Raw genomic sequence first — 20322 nt, 5'->3', positions numbered from 1 at the left:
ATAATGATAATTTAAAAAAAAAATCTTCTCCAATCGCTCGTTCTCCTCTTGGGCCTGCACGCTGTGCAACTTTTTTTCTACTCCAAACTCAAAGGGAAAGAGTGCTTATTTATTTTATAACTTTTTACAAAAGATCTTTCTATTCAATGTGGAGGATGAAACAAAAAAATACTGGTCACATTACGTGGGCCATATTTTTGCATTAATTTATTGTTGTAGTTCCACGTCTTACTTTGTAGTTGTCTCCCTTTGATTTCAAGTATCAAGTCTTTCTTCATGGAAGTCCAGGATTTATGACCACCGTCCACGCTCCGATATGAACACAAGAAAAGGAGATGAACTAGAAGATCTTTGAGCAGTCATTGTCCAAGAAACCTGTCAATGTCACATCTTTGCCACGTCTGAGCAACCTGCGTAGCTGTGTTTTATTTTCACGTCCATGCAACTTAATCCTTTAGTGTTTTTAAAGTAGCCGGCCCTCAACTCTTCTATCTGTGTCCTCCAAAGGATTGGAAGAGCTTAAAAAGTCCACAGCTCCTCCAGTATGTAAAAGAGAAACGACTTTATAATGTACTTTTTCAAGATCAAACACTGTGTCTGTTCATTTTGTCTAGTTTTTGTGTTCTTATACTAGTTTTTCATCAGTGTGGTAATTTATAAAGTGTTGTGTTTGGTCACACGTGATCCTTCGATTTGTTTTTAATGATCTTGTTATCAGTCTGTCTGTCTGTCTAGAGTATGACCATCAACATTGTCATTGACCGTCATCATTGCTGTCTACATAAGCCAATTTGTTAATGTTTTATATATGTGAACGTGGGCCAGACCCACTCCCTGCTTATGGTCCTTATCTTCAGTGTTGCAGTATGCCAAAGCCCTGACCATACTCCAAATAAAGTTTGAAATTCATAAATGTTAAATGTGATTGGTATTTCAACTACAGGCTGTAATATAAATGTATAATTGAACATATGATGTTGGATGGTGAATGCATTTAGCAAAGCCAAAGGTGAAAACTAGCACTAGCATTGTCTGTCTTAAACTTTGTAAATCTTTCGCAAAACAAGTCAAATATTTAAATGCCATTAAGTTTTCCTGAACTTGAACTTCAGGAAAATGTTTCAAACCTATTTAAAACTATAATAAATTACCTTACATGGATATTCTTTGGAACATAGCTTTTCAAAATCCTGAGGCCAATCTGTGCCACATTTTAGAGAACAGCCCTTCTGCCTGGTAAAGTGTTTTCACATCAACCTCATGTCTACAGATTTGTTTTTCCATTTTTATCAAAGTTATGACAAATAAGATTTAATAAACTTTAACAAAATAGTTTCTTTTTCAAATCGTGTTTTCTTTATTTTTATTTATACTTTACAAGAATAATAATGTCTGTAGCACCAAGTGTCAAAAACTGTTCATTAATGCTAGTCAGGTTCTTATTCAGTTATTTTGTCATATTGTCCCAGATTTGAACAATTCTGACAATTCTTAGACTATTTTATTTAAGCAAAGTATATTATATATATTATAGCTTGCATTTAGATGGCCTCAAAACAGTTTTGAGGAGTAACATGTTAACAATTCTCTTAAGAAGCTTAACAGCTTGTATTAAAAATGAGCACTTTAAAACTTACGTTTAAAAACAGAATCTGGAGGTTTGTATTGTGACCATTTCTTTGGTAGAGACTGGTTCAGATGGACACCAGATTAGTAACTGGGACACTATTTCTAATAGGTGAAGTGGTGAAGAACCACAACTGGAAATCCATCCCCTCTCCATAGTCCTTTTTCACAGCAGACATTTCATGGGAAAAACACCTGTTTCTAATAACACAAATGGTGGTTTACTTGTATTCAAGGGTCTTGCATGGTGGCAAAAGCCTAACAAATATCTTAAAACCTGGGCATATAAAGCCAAACCCATCTGCGTGGCTGAAGACCACTAGAGGTAAGTGGGAAAAATTTCAAAGATGATGTGTAAAATTGTAACACATCAGCACTGAATTTACATTTCTGATGCCAGAAAGAGTCACAAATTTATTCTGATAAAACTCAAGTGGTCACTTCAGAGCAATTTCGTATGAACACAGCAGCATAGATCAAGTCCCTCCGGATGTGCGTTTTAAATTTTAATGAGCGCTCATACGTTTGTGAGATCATTGACACTGCAGTATATTGTATGGTGACATTTATAAGGGCAAAAAGTTATTTATAATTATATGATTTACACTATTAATATAAATAGACTGAATAATAAAAAATTCTGAATTGATGATGGCCAAATTTCATTTAGTGTCTTCATTTTCAATTCAATTTATAAAACAAACATGAATGACTTACTCAAAAAAAAAAAAAACATGTAACAATAGGAAATGATTGCAAAAGTCTAGACTTTATTTTCCTGCTGTTTTATGGAGGGTATTGCAGTTTGGCACACATATGCGTATGATACAAAAGACTGGTGAACTTTGCATTATCTTTATGAAAAAATGCGATCGGACACGACAGGAAAACTTTTTAAACATTTTTATTAATTAACGCAACTTACAGTCAAGCCAAAGAGTGAACTATATTAAGTGATACGTATTCACATTATGTCCTAACAGGGTTTACAGCATATCTTGTGTTCTGTAAGCATAATTGTTAACAAAAATGAGGAAATGTAAAATAGAAATCAAAGCTTACAACTTTACAACAACAAGAACAAGGAGCTTAGCAGTGGATGTGAACAAATTAAATCAGCAACATATAGACCCTCACCAGAACAGGAATGACAGCAAATTCAGTTTTGGCATGTCGTGGTTTAAATAAGGGAGAAAAGAGAGAGAGAGAAAAAAAAAACAACAACTCAAAACTGAGTTCAAAATGACACAAATGAAGGGAGGTTTGAATTCACACGGCTGTGCAGGGCTGCCTTTGCCAAGAGACTTTGGTCACTTTGCTTCTCCGTCATGGCTTACAATGAAATAAAAAGCACAATGTATAAAAATGAAAATGGCCAATGAGGGAAAAAAAACAAAACATCAAGAAAATGGAGTGTCCTGGAATCAGTTCTATGTATGAATGAACAGGGGAATATCTTATATTTTTCAAGAATCTACAGATGATTGTCTGTTTCACTTAAATGAGCAAGAAAATCAAAAAAGGTTTTGCAGTCGACTACAACTCCAGGACAGCCCCTACATTCATAGGAGGTAGATAACATGGCAATGACACGACATGAACTCTTCAAAAAAAAAAAAAAATATATATATATATGTGTGTGTCTGAACGGGAATCGAGCTCTCTGTCAAGTCTGTGAAATTGTAGTGCATAATTTGTTCAACTTTTAAGGCCAAATAGGAACCTCACATGTAGATCTAAGGCTATTTTAAGACAAAGGTGCAGGGGGGAGGTGGGGGGGGGGAGGAGTTTGGGACAGGGACACAGTAAGCAGATAACAGCCCTTTCACGACAATACCTGAGTCAACAGTCGTGTTATACCACAGAGCCTTGCAGGATGCTTGGTGCACGTCAACTCTTCGTCAACTAAACCCGATATTTTTGGCTACACAGACACAGAGAATATGCAAAAACAAAAAAAAAAAGACAGAGCACAGAAATAGTGCTCAGTTGCGGCTACAACTGAGAAATATTCTGATGACATTTTGTGTATAAATTGCATAAATGACACATTATCATTTGGCCACAAGGTGTAACGTACTCTTTTGTTACAACAGAACTCGATCAGATTTACTGGTTGTGGCATGTGCACAGCCTGTAGTGACATTCAAACCTCCCAAAAGGGGAAAATTAAAATTTTATTGGACAATATGAAGTACACTAGAGAAAAAAAAGTCAATGCAGCATATATCAGGCTTATGAGGTACTTCATGAATATATATAGATATATCAACCTTTTTAGAAAAGCTCTTCAAAGTCATATTATTCCTTATAATTCCTATTGATAGCATAAAATACCTCGTCAGTTATTTCTTTTTACTTTCTGCCCAGCCTCAAGTGGGCAATTTCTTTTTTTGAGACTGCTTTGAAAGTGCAAAACACAAATACTGATCGTTCTATGCAGCATCTACACGCAAGGTTGCATGATAATTAAAAATGGAAATTCGTTTTTTTTTTTATGTGGCGCAGCAGATTTTGTCAAAACCTTTTATGTTTAAAAAGGACTCACAAACCCAATGTTGGGGCAGATGGAGAATAGAGAGATCCGACAAAAGGCACACATAAAAAGGACTACAAACACGCTGGATGTTTTCAGTTTTGACTAAAGTTACAACAAACTGTAGTTAATTGCCACACAACCTCATATGTACCTTTCGTTGAAGTTTACAATGCTCTGATACATTGTAAAGCATGTTCAAATGTGTATATTCCCTTTGTAATTTGTCGCAAGCAAAACTACATCTTAAAACCTTTGACAAAAACGGACTTGAGTCTGGCTAATTGTAGGAGAAGTGGAAATGAACTGAGTACGAGACAGGGACTTGGATCCCGGTTTTATTGCAGTACTGGGTTGACGCGGCAAAGAAATGTAGGCATTTGATCACGTGGAGTGGCTCTATCCAGTATGAAACCTTAATGTTTCAACATTCTGCTAAAACGAAAACAGAAAAGGCCGGTTCCAAATACGGAGACAAAGTATTGTCCATCTAACGAAAAGTCTAAAAATGTTTATTGAGTGTTGCCTTGACCGACGTAAAGAGGACAGACTGGCGTGAAGACAAACAGATGACCAACAATCCACAGCCCACACACCAATGTTATTGCTGTACAAACATCTTTCCAACAAACCATCAACGCCACAACAAATATTCCTCAGAATCACCACCATTTTACTGGAATATCAACACATTGTCATAGTGAAGAGCAATTACTGTACGATGGCACGTCTGTCCATATATGGTCCGGTCATGATTAGTCTATTTCACCACATGAATGAGTCCTAGGTTGTGCTGGGTTGTTTTAGTCACTGTTTGAAAAAAAATAAAGGACTTGAAACAATGAGACTCCAATTACAAAAATTTGGTCCCCTAAAATGTAACCAACTAAAGCAACCAACCAGTCATACATGATTACTTGGTTTTCCATTTATTAAGGTTAAAGGAAAGAACAGTGCTCTCACACGATATTGGCTTGTATTGGTTTGGTCACAACAATTTTGGATTTTTGTTACCATTATTATAAATTAGGGCTAATATTAGCTAGCACCTGACACTGCTCTGAGGTAGTTTTTTTCCAAGTTGGTAAATAAAAAGCCAAGTCATTCTGAAGACTAGAAATGCTTTGAAAATACAAAAATACCCACAGGAGTCTTGCATGATTGGATGCATGGAGATCGGCTGGATGGCATTGGTTTTGTTGGGTGAGAAGGTCAGATTAATCCCACATGTCCACCTGAAGCCGCTGCGTCGCTTGCTGGACGCCAGACACTTCTGGTTCCCATCGTCACTCACGCCCGATTTCTGTGCTCGGCTACCCTTAGACATTGGGTCTGTTTTGGCCGGAGCAGCTTGTGTCTCTGAAGCTCTGTGAGGCTGACCTTAAGCACAGCGGCACTTTGAGCTAAAAAGCTAAAGTCACCATGCTAACCTTTTTAGAATGACGGTGCTAACATGCTAACGTAATGTGTGTAATGTTAACCAGTGTCCCCATCTTCGTTTTAGCATGCTAAAGATTCGGTGATTAGCACTTTAACACCAAGTACAGCTGAGGCTGATGGGAATGTCAATAGTTCTGCAGGTTAGCGACCAAACAAACGGCGCAGCTGCATCCTGTGGACATGAGGCATAACGGTTCCGTCCTCGCGTCTGCCAGAACCCCATTTGAATTTGTACACAATAATTCAGAGTTGTAGTTAAAAACAATAGTATAGGCCTAACCCTAACCGCAGAGACCTTGTGGACACCACACCAGTGTCACATGGCTACAGGTGATTGGGTGGACATTGGCATGATAAAGACTGACTGTCAAGGACAAAGTGATGCTTCAGAAAGGTTTATAAAGGAATAGGAAAACGATGCTTGCTGAAGCCAGCCGAGTGCCTTGTAAATCATAAAACGGGACTTTTAAAATCTGGAAAAACAGCTGCGTATTAATACAATCACTAAAAGTAAGGAACACAAGCAACACTCAAACGAAAAACCTTAGCTTCTTTGCTTTTAAGTGGCACTGCGCTAATGAGTTAGTGAGCTGAACTCGGGGAGGATTTTAGGATTTTACAGGACAACTCTGCAAAAGACAGGAATATCAGATCGAGGGCTTAGGCGGAAGCCAAAAAAATCTAACAGCAAACGAGATCACACGCCAAAGCAACCATCATATATACACACACAGCTCTTATGATACAGCACCTCACACAAGCATGACGCCAGGCCAGAAAGGATGACGACTCTTTACACCAGTGTGAAACGTTTTTGTCTCCTAAAAACTACAGTAGCCAACATCTAGAGAAAGACATCTCAACTGTAGACTTGTATAACTCCTGTTAAATCAGTGAAAAGATTCATGATATCAGCGGTGACGTGGGCGTGATCGAAACCTATGAAATATTAAAAAGAACAAAACATAATACTTTCTGCAATTATTAAAGCCTATAAATAGGAGAAAAATACACCAAAAAGAAAAAGGAAAAAGGCTGTACACAAGAAGCAAACATGAGTATAAATGTACTGGATGGATAGCCTATACAATATTACAAACCACGCAGGCTCTAAGTACATTCATTGTTATTATTTGGAACTAGGAAAATAGGTTCTACTCTACAAGAGGTTTCTTTATATTAGCAATAGTTTCTCTACAAGAGACGGATGAGAGGAGAGATGTCCCTATACAGAGGGTAATGGTTTGGAATAAACTGGTGTATAGGTTGAAACTGGGAATTCATTTTATTCCAAGACCATTTAAAAGCAAAAAATTTAAAAAGTAATACAGGCTGATCGTTACACGAGGAGGATTTTTTTTATCTCAGCCTCATTCAACCCTAAATCATATATACTTACAAAAGAGAAAGAACCGGTATCGATAAAATAAAATGAACTGTCTATCAATTCAATTAGCTTATGATATGCCATTTAAGTTTACAAACCAGCCGTTTCTAGATCCTGCTGTGTCCACTCCAAAAGACACGGACAAACAGCTAAACTGAGGTTACGTATCTGAGAAGAAAGTATCCTGTAATTTCATGAGGGTTACCACTGCAGGTGTTTTGAACACCTAACTAAGCACCTTGGGCACTATTAAACGGTAAAGTAGCGCCACATTCATCCAGGCTCGTGTATTCCTCTGTTTGTTCCACACATTCTTGATTTAGCTCATCATGATCAAGCAGGTTCACGTAAAACGGAAAAAAAGCCTCTTCTGAATCTTGATATGTATAGTCCATGGTGGTGTCCGACACATGAAGAGGCTTTACTTTACGCATTTATTCTATGCGCGTTGCAGTCTTGAACCGGGACTGTAACCATGTCAGAACTGCCTTGCACGCTTCCTCCGCACACAGCACTTTGGCATCCCCCGGTCTCTACAGAAATCGTACGGTCTATAGTTAATCATCGGTAATAATCGGTTCTTTTCAATACCTGTCAGTTTGTTTTGCATAAAGCAACTTTCTCACACATCACTGTACAAAGGCAACCCACACACGCAACTACAAGCCTCACTCTTTCGTTTAACATTTAAAAAGGCGTGAGGATATTTCTGAAAGATGAAAAGCCGAATGCTGGTTGGCTAGGTAGAATCCCTCCCGATTCTAGCAGGCGCACACACACACACGAGGCCCTTGGGGCCCTGTTGGCTGCGCCTCTTGTATTTTGAAATGCCACCGATGCCAACTGCTCCTTTCTAAATTAAAAAAAAAAAAAAAGGAGTCTGCCACCTGATGAATACTCTTAATGCTGCAACAGCTACAAAAGTCCATTCTTGTTTAGTGCAAAAACAACATTGTCAAATGTTTGAGTTTTATCTCCAGGAAAAGCAATGCCATTGTAATCTACTATTTTAAGGTGCTGGTAAAGGTAATGTAAAACACGAAGAAGCAGTAACAACAAGTACAAAGCCGCCTCCTTAAACGCCACCTTGATGTAAACCATCATTAAGGAGACGTGTTCCCTTCCTTACTTTCCATATGTCAGGACATATTACATTCTAATTTCCAAACACACACCCAACAACAGGGCTCCAAACGGACACCAGTCTCCATAAAACACAGCGGAAAAATTCATTTGCTCTGATGAAGTCACCCTCATACTCAAAGTATCAATGCATGATCACATACAATCAAAAATGTAATAACGTTCTGTTGTGAAATGTAACTGACTAAAAAGGCCTTGCTGAAGTGCATTCCTTACAAAAACCTGTTCATGTGGATTCAATTTATTCTCTGTTTTAATTTGCAAGTAACTTGAAAAGCCTGACTAACAGCACCAATAGAGCAAATTTACAATTTCTCCAAATCAAGGACACGCACTGATCATACCTGTGGGCTTTGCATTTGTTGTTATACTTCTCAGGTGTCAAAAAAAAAAAAAAAAAGAATTCTGTCATTTTACTGGTGCATAGAATAAAAAGGAAAGAAAGAAGGGAAAGCTGTGTGTGAATACAAACACACTTCAAGAATTTGGTCGTACAGCTCAACGCTCAAAACCACTACAAAAAACAAACACATTCTCTCGTATCAATTTGAGTAAAATTACGAAAAAAAGAGCAAAAATCACACAACTACAAAGCGCGTTCACCGTCATGCACACCAAGCGTTTAAAACCCCTACTGTCAATGCAAGACTCAAACAATGCCAATTAGATAGATAGCAGGGGTAATTATACAGAAATGGCCAGCAGTGTGATGTTACCATAACACTTAAACAGGTAACAAGAGGTAGAACACACGGCCATTTCCATACAATTACACCAGTGTGACGCATTATGGCCGAGCCTCCTGCTTAGATTGAGGAACACACATCTATAGAGTCATACCAACGTTCTGCTATCAAAAGTGCATCCAAATTTACATGTTGTGAGACCAGCACCGATAAGAACAATATTGACATCATAACAGTAAATATCAAGTACGTGATTTTCAGAATGCCCCACAAACACAGTCAGTCGGATTTCTAGTTGCTTTACAGGTAATGAGTAAAAAGGGTAACACAGAGAGGTCGTCAAAGGGAGAGAAAAGATCCTCAAGGTGATGAAGCATCTTTTTAACATACAAGTAAAAAGCCTTGTTGACCAGTCCAGTGAGGATTTAAGGTGGTTTACAGTGAAAACTTCTAGCACCTAGAATCAAGATGTCCTTTTGTGCTTCCATGTCTTTTGAATATTAATCATGTAAAAGTTTGTAATCTTGTTTGGCTAAGAAAGATTGTGTGTTTACAAAGGATACACCCAATTTTCAGGCTATAAAATCTACAACGTTACAAATGACCACATAAATACTTCATCCTGTTAGAAAGGCATGAAGATGCTGATAAGCACTAAGAAACGCTACTAAATGCAACATGCTAAAAAAAATAATAACAAAAAAAGCCCTGATTATCTACCTCTATAAATGACCCAAATTCATGTGAGATACCCCCACTGCTAAATCTCTTGATTAAAAATGATGCATAGTTAGAAAATGTAGACTACTCGCCTCCAATCAAGACTATGAGAACATTCGCCAGCTTAACTTCGTAGTAAAACTTAGTGGGATGTTAGGAAATGTCTAAAATTATTAGTAAGACTGTAACAGTCTTAGAAGGCAAGAGAATATTTGCATTTAAAATCTGTATACAAATAGACAGTGTTAATTTAGACTACATGTGGGCCAGTCATTTAAAAAAATCTCTACAACATTTTCAGCAGCCTCCACTGAAAGCTTATTCAAAATATACCTTATTACCAACATTACTATATAGTATAAAGACTCACAAAAAGTCATTTGCATAAAACCCAAGCTTTTGTGCGACGACTGCTCCTAATTCCTGGAGCAAAACACTAGATTATTTTGTTTTGAAGGGAATTTCAATCAGTTAAACTCTAAAATGTTGCAGCTTTCACTCCACTGTACCGAATGCCTGGATATCGAGACGCCACACAAATATCCCGCTCTGACAAAGACACTGCAGAAAACACTATCCTGCTGCTATATACATTAAAACATAGAAGAAGGGTTAATGTGTATAAAGGAAAAAATAAACAGGTATCACAAATGCCTAAATTACTAAAACATGAGTCAGCTACATGCATATCCATTACAAAAATGATTGAAATTAAATTAGACTATAAAAAAATGAAGGGGAAAAAAAAAAAGATTTCATCAATTTCCCCTCTATGTTGATTTCTACATCATGTGTCCTTTATCAACACGGCTCAGAGTACATTAGAAAGATGTCCTTTGTTGGGAACCAGTCCCAATATGCTATTTCTCGGCATGGGAATTAGGTTAATGGTGCAACTCTTTCAGTTCAGACTAACCAGAGAGGCAGAGAAGGATAAAATTGCTGTTCTTTCAATCTCTATTTGAACACTAGGAGCCCTCATCAAGAATAAACTAAGTGTTGGTTCAAGGGTTGATAACAAATCTGATGCAAAGAATCCATTAGTAAGCTGTCACCAGATTTGGCATAAAATGGTCATCAGTGTCAATCAAGGACAAATACTGAAAACCCAGCAGATGTGGGCCTAATAATTCATAGTTTTACACAGAAATGACAACAGAAAGGTGGTCTCAAATGGCACTTTTCATCACATAGTGCCCTATGTGAAAAATCACACGCGACCCTTAATATATTAAGTACTTTTGTCCTGATTGAAGTACCCATTCTGGTCAGTGCACTTTGCTTTGATTGGCTGATAAATAATGTTTGTCAGAGGAGCAAATCTTTAGGCATATAAACAGTGAACATCATCTTTTGATGAATTTGATCCTTCTCCCTTCAAGCACCAAGACCCTCACAAACGATAGAAACAGGAGGAGGAGGGTGAACTGCTTCTTCTAAATTATAAATCACCCCAATGTATAATGATACTGCCCACTAGTTTAGAAATGGTTGATTTCTTCTATCAGTGTACGAACTTTTCCTTTTCCTTTCATACTTTGCAACATATTTCCCTACAACAAATACAAACACACACTAATGCACAACATGTAAATAAAACCTCTTCCAGCTTAAACCCCAAGAAAGAGGGATTCTTTTGCATCTTACAGTCTAATAGCTGGCTTGGTTCGGGTGGGTCAGGGGCTGAAGTACAATTGTAGACATATGGGTAACTGACAGGTCTGTTAGGTAGGGAGATCACGATGTGAAACCACTGTGATGCTATCTACAGCTGACAGCGAGACAGCGAGGGGTAGTGTGTTTCATCAGTGGGGTCTCACCCACCCCAACCTGGGGTTTGTGTGCTCTCAGGCAAAGTACATGGTCCGCAGGGTGTCCTGGTGGATCTGAACGGCCTTGGCCAAGGCCTGTTGGTCACGCCCGTTACTCTGGCCTGATGTATGACTGCCCTCGGCACTGAAACGGCAACAATAAAAAATGTGTAAAAACTGTCGTGGACATTTGAAATTACCGCAGCAGAAAATTGCAGCGAGTCCTTACCTGTCATGCTCTTTGTCCACCAAGTGATAACGAGCCCGGAAAGCCACCAAATGGGCGTAGTAAGCTGGTGCTGGGATGGAAACTGACCGGGTACAGCGCACATAGGTGTGGCATAGCTGGTAGGTCAGGACCTGCAGTTCATCTGAAGAGAAGTGGTTGTCGTCCCAGAGCACGTGGTAATGAGACGGCCTGCTGGTACCCTGCAATGAATGATAATGGAGGACAGGTGTTGCTTTTGTGTCCACAAGGGGAAAAAGGACTCGCACCATCATCAGTCTTCTGTTATTAGCCAATCTGGCTGATGATCCATTTGTTTTTCATGCATGATCAAAATCCATTAAATCTGGCAACACATTTGACATCCTTTTTCAAAATACTTCACAGGAACATTACCAGTTTAACTTGTTAGTTCAATTACAGTTGATCCTAATTCAGTTCTTACCTGAATGCCAGCGTGACTGCAAAGGTAGAAGTCAAATTCTGAAGGGTGAGTGATTTTGGTGTCCACTGTGGTGCCTGCAGGAATGTTACCACTCTTCCCAACCTGCAAAAATCAACACAATAATGTTTAAGTGCGTTAGGATGGTTTTGTTATGTTTGGATTTAAAAAATAACTTATTTTTGGGAGAAGCAAAGGGAATACATGGAATTTTGACCAATAAACAAGTTTTTTTAAACTGAAATTTCCAGATATGGGAATGTGATTATCAAGTAGGGGTTTATATGCTAGTGTCACCAAATTACTTATGATTACCTAATGTCCCTAATTTAGAGGTGATGCGCGAGAGAGCAGACCAACACCTGTAGCAGCTGGCTTGATGCCATCTGTGAATGACTATAGCTTTGGTAACACGCTAAACAGCTTTACCTACTGCTGATTCACCTTTAGAAGGTAACCTAGTAAGTACGAAAACATTTTGGTCTCAAACAAAAAACTGACCAAATTTCCCACCCCTACTGAAGACAGAATACTGACCCTCTCGTTTCTGTCCATACAGAAGAGTCTTGTGTGGTGTCTCTTCTGCACCACCACAAAGGTGATACCGGGCTGGTAGTCCTTCTCTAGTTTTATGCAGGCCTCACGGATCGCCAGCAGCTCATGCTGAAGAACCTGCATGCATTCAAGTCAAAAGATATTAAAGATTAACAGGTGAAATGTTTTGGACAAAAATAAAATCAGCTAAATTCAACATGTACAAAATGTACACTGCCTCAAACACAAATGTATTTCATAGATTATTGTGCATCATCACCTGGTTGAATTGGCCCTCAGAGATGCCATCGCGGTAGTAGATGATTCTGGTGGGCTTGAAGCGGGTGGACTTGTAGAACTGGATGAGCAGCTCCCTCACCATGGTGGCCAGGTCCTGAATGATGTCCTGACGGTGCTGCTGCACCCGAACTGTGGCACAGTATCTGCTGGGATGGGCATCCATACTACCAACAACCTGAAAAGCATTGAGTACCAAATTAGAGGATCAACGTTTTAATGACATATAATGCAACATTAAAAGTGAAAGAGTGGACATAAAAAATCTAAGAGCTTTTTAACGGTCTTGCATTCCTTTTTTACATCTTTTCCAGCAGACAGCGGCAACATTAAAGTTTCCAACTCTTAGTAACTTTGTTACAGCTTTGTACTAAGTGGGTAGCATACAGTGGCTTTTTTGGAGGAAATGGTTGCCTACAGGGTTTCTGGGAGCAGCTGAGAGTCAACCATAGAATAGATGTACCAGCCATAAAACCAAAAGAATGAGTTGAAAGAAGCTTAAGAGAGGCACAGATGGTTGGTCATTCTGGAACGTACATTAGACCCTATTTAAGCATTTTGTATAGGGTAGATGTTCATGTTGTGTGGTGTGATGTTACTTACAGCAGCGATGGAAGGCTTTTTTCCATCCCCTGCAGGCGGATGAGTCACATCTGCACCAAGAAATATCACTGGCTGCTGGAACACTAACGGCCTGGAGTGCAGACACAGGTGAAATTCAGCACAAAAAATGCAATTTTCCAGTTTTGGATAACAGTCGATGGGGGTCACATTTCAAAGATATTAATTTCATCATCAGTATCTTCACTAACCTGCCCTGCGGTAGGAGGATGTTATTGACACCGCCCAGCTTCACATTGATCTTCAGACAGAGGTTGGAGAGGGTCTGAGGTGTTGTCTTTTGAACATTCTTTACCTGCACACACTGTGTGGCCATGCCAAGTACTGTGTCCCCCACACGTTTCACCTCAGCTACAAGACACATCAGGCCAATAAGGAAATACAAATTAGTTTAACACGATCCGGTACGATACTGATGCTTTGGACATGCACACAGATACACTGACCAACTGCAGCTATTGGGAACTGGAGGCATGGTTTGGTCCACCACACTGGCAACCAAAGGTGTACTTTAAAAGACACTCTAAAGCGGAGTAACTCTTTTAATTTGGTTATGTATGAGTGGGATGGTGGTTACTGATGTTGAAATGACAGAGTGAGTTGAGAAGCAAATGGGAGATTGGCTGGGAAGGACCACAGAGAGAATGTAGCTTTATTTGGCTCGTACTTCTTGTGGTCATTTCCTAAAGCAGAAATAGAAGCAGTAAAATTTGCTCAACAGGCAGTGAAGCAGCAGCCCGACTGCACGTCTCTAATCACTAGGGATGTCCCGATCAAGGTTTTTTACCCCAATCCAAGTCATTTGCCTTGTTGCTGTCTGGAGAGAGTTTCTCTTTCCAGTGTTTGCTATGGTGCAGCCTTTACCTGAGTTACCTGAACAAACTGTCTGTATTCTGCTCACTGTTTATTTCTGTTATCTCTACATCTTTTGAGCGGATTGCATTCTTTAATTACTCGTTTTGGCTTTTTGAGAAGAAAGTTGACGATGGCTGCACCGTATGTGGCAGCTGACGTAAAAGTCACATTGTTTGTCTTTAAGTAGACACACTGATTTCATGCGGAGGAAGGTCGATCTAATGTCCCAAATAGATCAATATAAATCATGTTCCTCATTAAATGACACAAAAACAAGGTACTGTATGAGTGGATCACTCACCGTAGACAGGCGTCTTCCCTGGTAGGATGACGACCACCAGCTGGAGGCCCTGGTAGGTGTACTTGAGGTGCCGGAACATGGGCTCCACGCTGTCTGCTCCCTGGGCGTACTTACAGAAGCAAGGCTGACCCTGGATGGGCATCCCTGCATCCCTAGAGATCTTCCTCAGCTGATCTGTGAATGCTCTGAGACAAAAGAGGAACTTGTTTACTCTTCAGTTGCAAGAGAAAGTAATGGCTGAGAGGCAAACATCAAAGCAAAATTAAGTCCAGCAGTAAAAAGCAAAACCTATGTAGATATCCAACAACAACTATTGCCCCGAGTTACCTTGTGTATCTTGACATGAGTGTTTAAAAGTAAATAATAAATTCAACTACTTCTTCTTTTAACTATATAATACTCTAAACGCAAAATTAAGAACATTATATTGTGGTTCAGCATAAACACATCTAAAAAGAAAATCTTGAAAGCCAGATACAATGCAACTATTGAAGGCATACTATGCAGGATTTGTTAGTTGCCGTTTGTAAATGCACTATTTTCTGCCCATCTTCCTAGCTTAAGTGACCTAGAAAGAATATGTTTGTACACTGGGTGCCAGGCCAGCTCTACCAGGTGAGCTACTCGGGCGTCCCAAGGTGCCATATTTCTGGATTTCTTTATAAATGCAGCTGATGTGCAGCTTCATCCTGTCTGCCCTCAATCAAACAGACAGACACAGAGATTTGCAGCCTGTTATGCATCCATGACACAGACAGAGACTAGAGGAGAGAGACAGACTTTTTATAGAGTCCTGACCTTAACCTGGACGCTGTCCAAAAGGTTAACGCCTAGAAACCTCCTGCACACAACAAAATAAGAAATCACAGCCAAAAAAAAAGGCAGAGTCTCTGCAGAGAGATTTTTTTGTTGTTGTGAAAATCCTGCGTAGTATGCCTTTAAGTCTTGCACGTGTAAGACTTGGCATCAAACAATGACACAAATGAAAATGACAAAACCTAAGAAAGGCAAATGAATAGCACAGCTGTACATACTCAAAGTGCACTCCCACGCCCCTGTAGAGCTAAAATACCTCAGTCCTCAGGGGGGCAATACTGCGACACACTCGGGAAACTGGGCTGTCACAGCAGTTGTGAAAGACCCAACAGAGGCACAAATCAAATAAGACAGCTTTGTGCCGTCTCTCTGACATTTGAAACTCCAGCTCACAGCTCAGTGTATCCTTGTGTTAGCGTACTCTACTGGAGTGTATTTCAGGCTTTATGATATGCTCACAGCTTTTCACCACCAACCCCTTAATCAAGGGCTGCCTACCATCAAACAACCGGCACATGTTCACAATGACATGAAATATGTATATGCTGGAGCACTTCACTTACTTGAGCAGGAGTTCAGTGCACTGCCTCTGTGGCGCAAAACAGGCGATGGCCCACACCTTGATCTCAATGCCAGTGTGGAACTGCTTGTTCCTCATGTCCCAAACTCCTTGAATTGGTGTGGCTATTGCTTTGTTCTGCAAATTGTAATGACAGCAGACCTATTAGTTGCAGTGACTGTACACAAGATGAAGTTTTTCCAATAAATCTCAATACCAACAACTTCATGCATGTAGCAACACAATTCAAAGTACTTTGCAAACATTAAAATAACTGGTGATCAACATACCCTGCCTCCGTATAGAATAGAAGGTGCCTGTAGAACACGGCCATTCACTTCTGTCATCTCATCCCTCACCATCACTCCAAATTCACGAACATAGGGGTCAGTATTGAAGTTTGCACTCCTCATCTGAAAAATAAAACAAAAAAACACAGCAGTTGGATTAGATGCTAATATTTCATTTAAGTTAAGTATTTGTTGAAATGTTTATTCAAATGTATTCATGATATTAGACAAATGTAACAACCAGCCAATTATAACACCATGAATTATCTTACCCAGTAGCCACTAAGCCTGTGCTTGGGTGTCAAACTGAAAACTTTTTCTTATCTCATCTAAACAGTCAACTTAAGCCAAGTCAAGAAACAAGTCATGGAACCACCACAATTTCTGTTGAAGTCTCCTTTCTTCTGTTGCTACCCTGTTTGTTTTTTTTAATCCAGAGTCCTGAGTGATTATTGGACCGTATGCCACTGTGACACGACTGTCAACAACTGGTTGGTAAGACTATTTGTTGGCAGGAGTGGCTGGCATGTGTGCATGTTCCAAAGTTCTCTGCTGTCGGGAGCCATGTTTCAGGGCCCGGCTACAATCATTGATGTTACAGGCTGTTTGTTTTTTTTGGTAGTTTCTAGCTTTGGCCTGATTGGGGCAGTGAGCTCTTGAGTTCACCATCTTGACCTGGTTTGCTACTGGCTCCAGACAGGACAAGAATTACTGGTGAATCCTGGAATGTAGCAGTTTGGCAGGAACATTGTAAACCATTTTACTGTTGACCGTCTCACGTTATTGCAGATATTGTGTCAAAACAAACAACTGGTTTGCATTCAGTTATTATTTATCTTACAATGACTTACCAATTTACTAATCTCGTCCTGACGGTCTGGTGCCGATCGGGCAGTGGCACGGATCATAGTGGAGGTCTGATTGTCAGTCAGCTTTTTGATGCAGCGCTGCCCTGCCACTATGTTACACACCTGGAGCAAACACAAGAAACAAAAAACGGTTAAGAGGACAATCAATAGTGAATCGGCTAACTTTTCAAAAAGCAAATGAGTACGCAGGGTTGGTGATGCTTACCTCTAGAGGGAGGTAGGTGTGCTTCTGCTCCTGCCCCACCTGTAGACAAGGGAGGTGGGGGTATCTCAGGATGAGCTTGTACTTGTCTTTGAAGTACTGTGCTACTGTGCATTCAATAGTTTGGCCATTCTCCTGCTGCAGGGGGAACCTGAGGGAAGCACACACCAGAAAAGTAAGAGGAAGAAAAATACAGTCTCGTCAGATTTCACACAATCTGCACTGATCATTTTTATGTAACAACTCTTTTTTTTAATACATTTTAAATAAAACTGCAGATGATGTGCATCAGCAACAATGCAACTAACAATGATATAACATGAACAAAGATGAGATAACAGAAGGTTCTTACGTTTGGTGGCTGGCTGGTCTTCTGGTCACGTTGCACACTCTGTACTTCCTCTTCATCTGCCCACAGTGAGTGATCTCTACCTTCAGGCCTGGACGGAGGAATCATAATAAAAAGGATAACAGAATTTAAAAAATACCCAGAAACTTGACTTGAATTATAAATAGATAGTAACTGAATCAAATCTTTACATTCCACTCCTTATTAAAAATACATTTCCAAAGACATAATTCAAAATAAAAACATGTCTCATTGACAAATTAAGACTTCAATGGCCTCTACTAAGTGAGCTTTACTTACCTTTGATTTCCTTTGTAAATTTCACTCGCTGAGAGTCTGTTAAGGGCTTCTGTTGTTCTTCAATGCTTTTGAAATCCAAGACCTCACACATGAACTCAATTACAGGCTGGGCTTTGTAGAATGCGGTGGCCGAAACTGCAGACAAAACAACCACACACAGATGAGATTCACAGAAACAACTTTACTTCATACAACTTGTGCACATTCGGTGAGAAAATTACCATCGATGTTGAGCATCATTTTCCAAAGGGAAGGCCTGACAGACTGGTGGAATCCAAACCACACCTCTCTGCCACCTCCAAGGGGGTTAGAACATCCCTCTGAAGGAGTGAAGAAAGAGCGGCCCACTGGGGTATACCTGTAACAGGACAGTCACTCATGTAAACCGGATTAACATGTTTCTGAGAAACAGAAGCTATTCAAAGAACTGGTTAAAAGAAAGACGCTTAATAAAGAAAATGAAATATAAAGAGATCTGTGATATAGGGATATGTAAAGATGCTCTGGATGATTACAGAATCAGAAGGGCTCTTTTGACAGTTCCACCTTACAGAGTATTTAGCATGACAAATGACCTATTTTATACAAGTTTCAAGTTATCTACAAGCTGACTGTCACACCTTATTAAAACAAATGCAACCCAATCGCTGCCTGCAATAAAATAAAAAAAAGTGAAAACAGGTTGCACAACACTTTTCTATCATGCTATGTTTATTCCTTTCAACTGGATAATTACTCATATTGTGTGACCAGATGTGCTAGAAACCATAACCTTTAAAGACAATATAACAACCTATACATGGATCAATGTTCCACAAAAAAAAAAAACCCACCTCATAGAGGGCAAATGTCTCATGACAACATCCAAGGCTTGGACGGTCTCAAAGGGGACGCTGGGTAACCGTCCTGCTAGTGCCTCGTGCAGAGCTTGCAGGCTGACGCAAGACACCCACTTGATGGATACTTTGAAGCTGCGGTCTTTGCCTTCACCAGGAATGGTTACCTCAAGCTCCACCTGTGTGGTAGATGGGCAACACAAGAAAAAGGCAATTGTTGTTATTTTGTAACATTTTTTCAACAATATTTAGACAATTTCTCCACAAAGGGAGATTTTATTGTTGCAGGTTGTTCTGAAAAAATACATACTTTGTCTCTGCCTATGGGCAAGGGCATGGCAGTGTAGAGATTCTTCCTCCCGTCATACACTGGCTTTCGATCCCCAAAGATTTGTGTTTTAAAGTGCTGGACCATGTGCTCCACGATTTCACTGAGAACCAAATGAAACCAATTACCAAAACGCCCAGGACGTTCAAACAACTGATCTACCGCGTGCCATGGGGTGTTGACGGAGTATAAACATGCACATACCGATTGACCCTCCTGGGGCATTTCTCAGGCTTGATGTCGATGTCGTAATGGTAGACCTCCAGTTTGGGGATTTCCATCTCGAAGAAGTTGGCCTGGAGCTTGATTGTCCTGCCCATGGTGCCGAAGTCCGGCCGCGATGGTGGCTTGAACACATATTCTGGCACTGGGGAAGATGGGGGTTCTAAAACAAGTGGGTCAAATGAAGGAAAGTAACAAGGGCATTATTAGATCACAATACACAAACATTAGAAGTTTCCCAAGATCTTAAGTCCTGATAAGCATTTTTCACTAGACAGATAAAAGGCACATTCACATATATAACTGGACAGTGTGTGTTTCTCAACTGATCATAATTAAACAATTCTGATGTTAACCCAAGACATCAGGACACATTAAAACCATTAAAAGAATACATCTAAAATTAGAGATGTAGAAAATCTTCTTTTTAATGGTTACCGTTAGCAAAAATGATCTAGGACATGTCTTACGTGACGTGTCTCAACCAGTTCGGCACAACCTGTTCTGCCATGTCAATTAGTCGGCCTCCTACATGTGGTAGGTCATCATAATTATGATGATGAGCCAAACTTAAGACATGATCTATTGAACACGTGCCATTTTGGTTTACCACAAACTATGATGTTGTTTATAAAAGGCAATCATCATCACAGATTTAATTGGCAGAAATTATTATTATTATGTGTGTGTGTGTGTATATATATATTTATAAAGGATTTTATATTTCTTAAATCTGAGGTGAGACATGAGCACAGAGTTATAGAGTCATGTTTCCTTTTACATCTGCAGCACCTAGCTGTAACAGTTGTTCACACAGGAAATATTAAGATGCAACAAGTCAAGTCATTATCCAACACCAACACTTGGTTCACTGATTGTTTTGGCTTCCAGCTGACATACTCACTTGTTTCTTAATATTGAATATA

General features: G+C 39.6%; 1 protein-coding gene across 1 annotated transcript in view; it reads right to left on the bottom strand.

Annotated features, from left to right (window-relative positions):
- Positions 1-2514: 2514 nt before the first annotated feature.
- The window catches only part of ago2 (argonaute RISC catalytic component 2), a 20277-nt gene continuing 2469 nt past the window's right edge, over positions 2515-20322 (bottom strand). Inside the window, exons 3-20 of the mRNA XM_035681538.1 lie at positions 19379-19559; positions 19157-19277; positions 18844-19025; positions 18232-18368; positions 18011-18145; positions 17714-17801; positions 17365-17512; positions 17142-17261; positions 16291-16413; positions 16005-16138; positions 14626-14810; positions 13661-13820; positions 13452-13542; positions 12832-13026; positions 12555-12689; positions 12021-12122; positions 11579-11778; positions 2515-11494 (exon numbers count right to left, since the gene is read on the bottom strand). Coding sequence (XP_035537431.1) covers positions 11386-11494; positions 11579-11778; positions 12021-12122; positions 12555-12689; positions 12832-13026; positions 13452-13542; positions 13661-13820; positions 14626-14810; positions 16005-16138; positions 16291-16413; positions 17142-17261; positions 17365-17512; positions 17714-17801; positions 18011-18145; positions 18232-18368; positions 18844-19025; positions 19157-19277; positions 19379-19559 — 2546 coding nt within the window. The 3' untranslated portion in view covers positions 2515-11385. The remainder of the gene's footprint in view (positions 11495-11578; positions 11779-12020; positions 12123-12554; positions 12690-12831; positions 13027-13451; positions 13543-13660; positions 13821-14625; positions 14811-16004; positions 16139-16290; positions 16414-17141; positions 17262-17364; positions 17513-17713; positions 17802-18010; positions 18146-18231; positions 18369-18843; positions 19026-19156; positions 19278-19378; positions 19560-20322) is intronic.

The sequence above is a fragment of the Morone saxatilis genome, unplaced genomic scaffold (genome assembly GCF_004916995.1).
Source record: "Morone saxatilis isolate NCDOM2014 unplaced genomic scaffold, NCSU_SB_2.0 Contig9, whole genome shotgun sequence".
NCBI lineage: Eukaryota > Metazoa > Chordata > Actinopteri > Moronidae > Morone > Morone saxatilis.
This window is presented reverse-complemented; position numbering and strand designations above follow the sequence as displayed.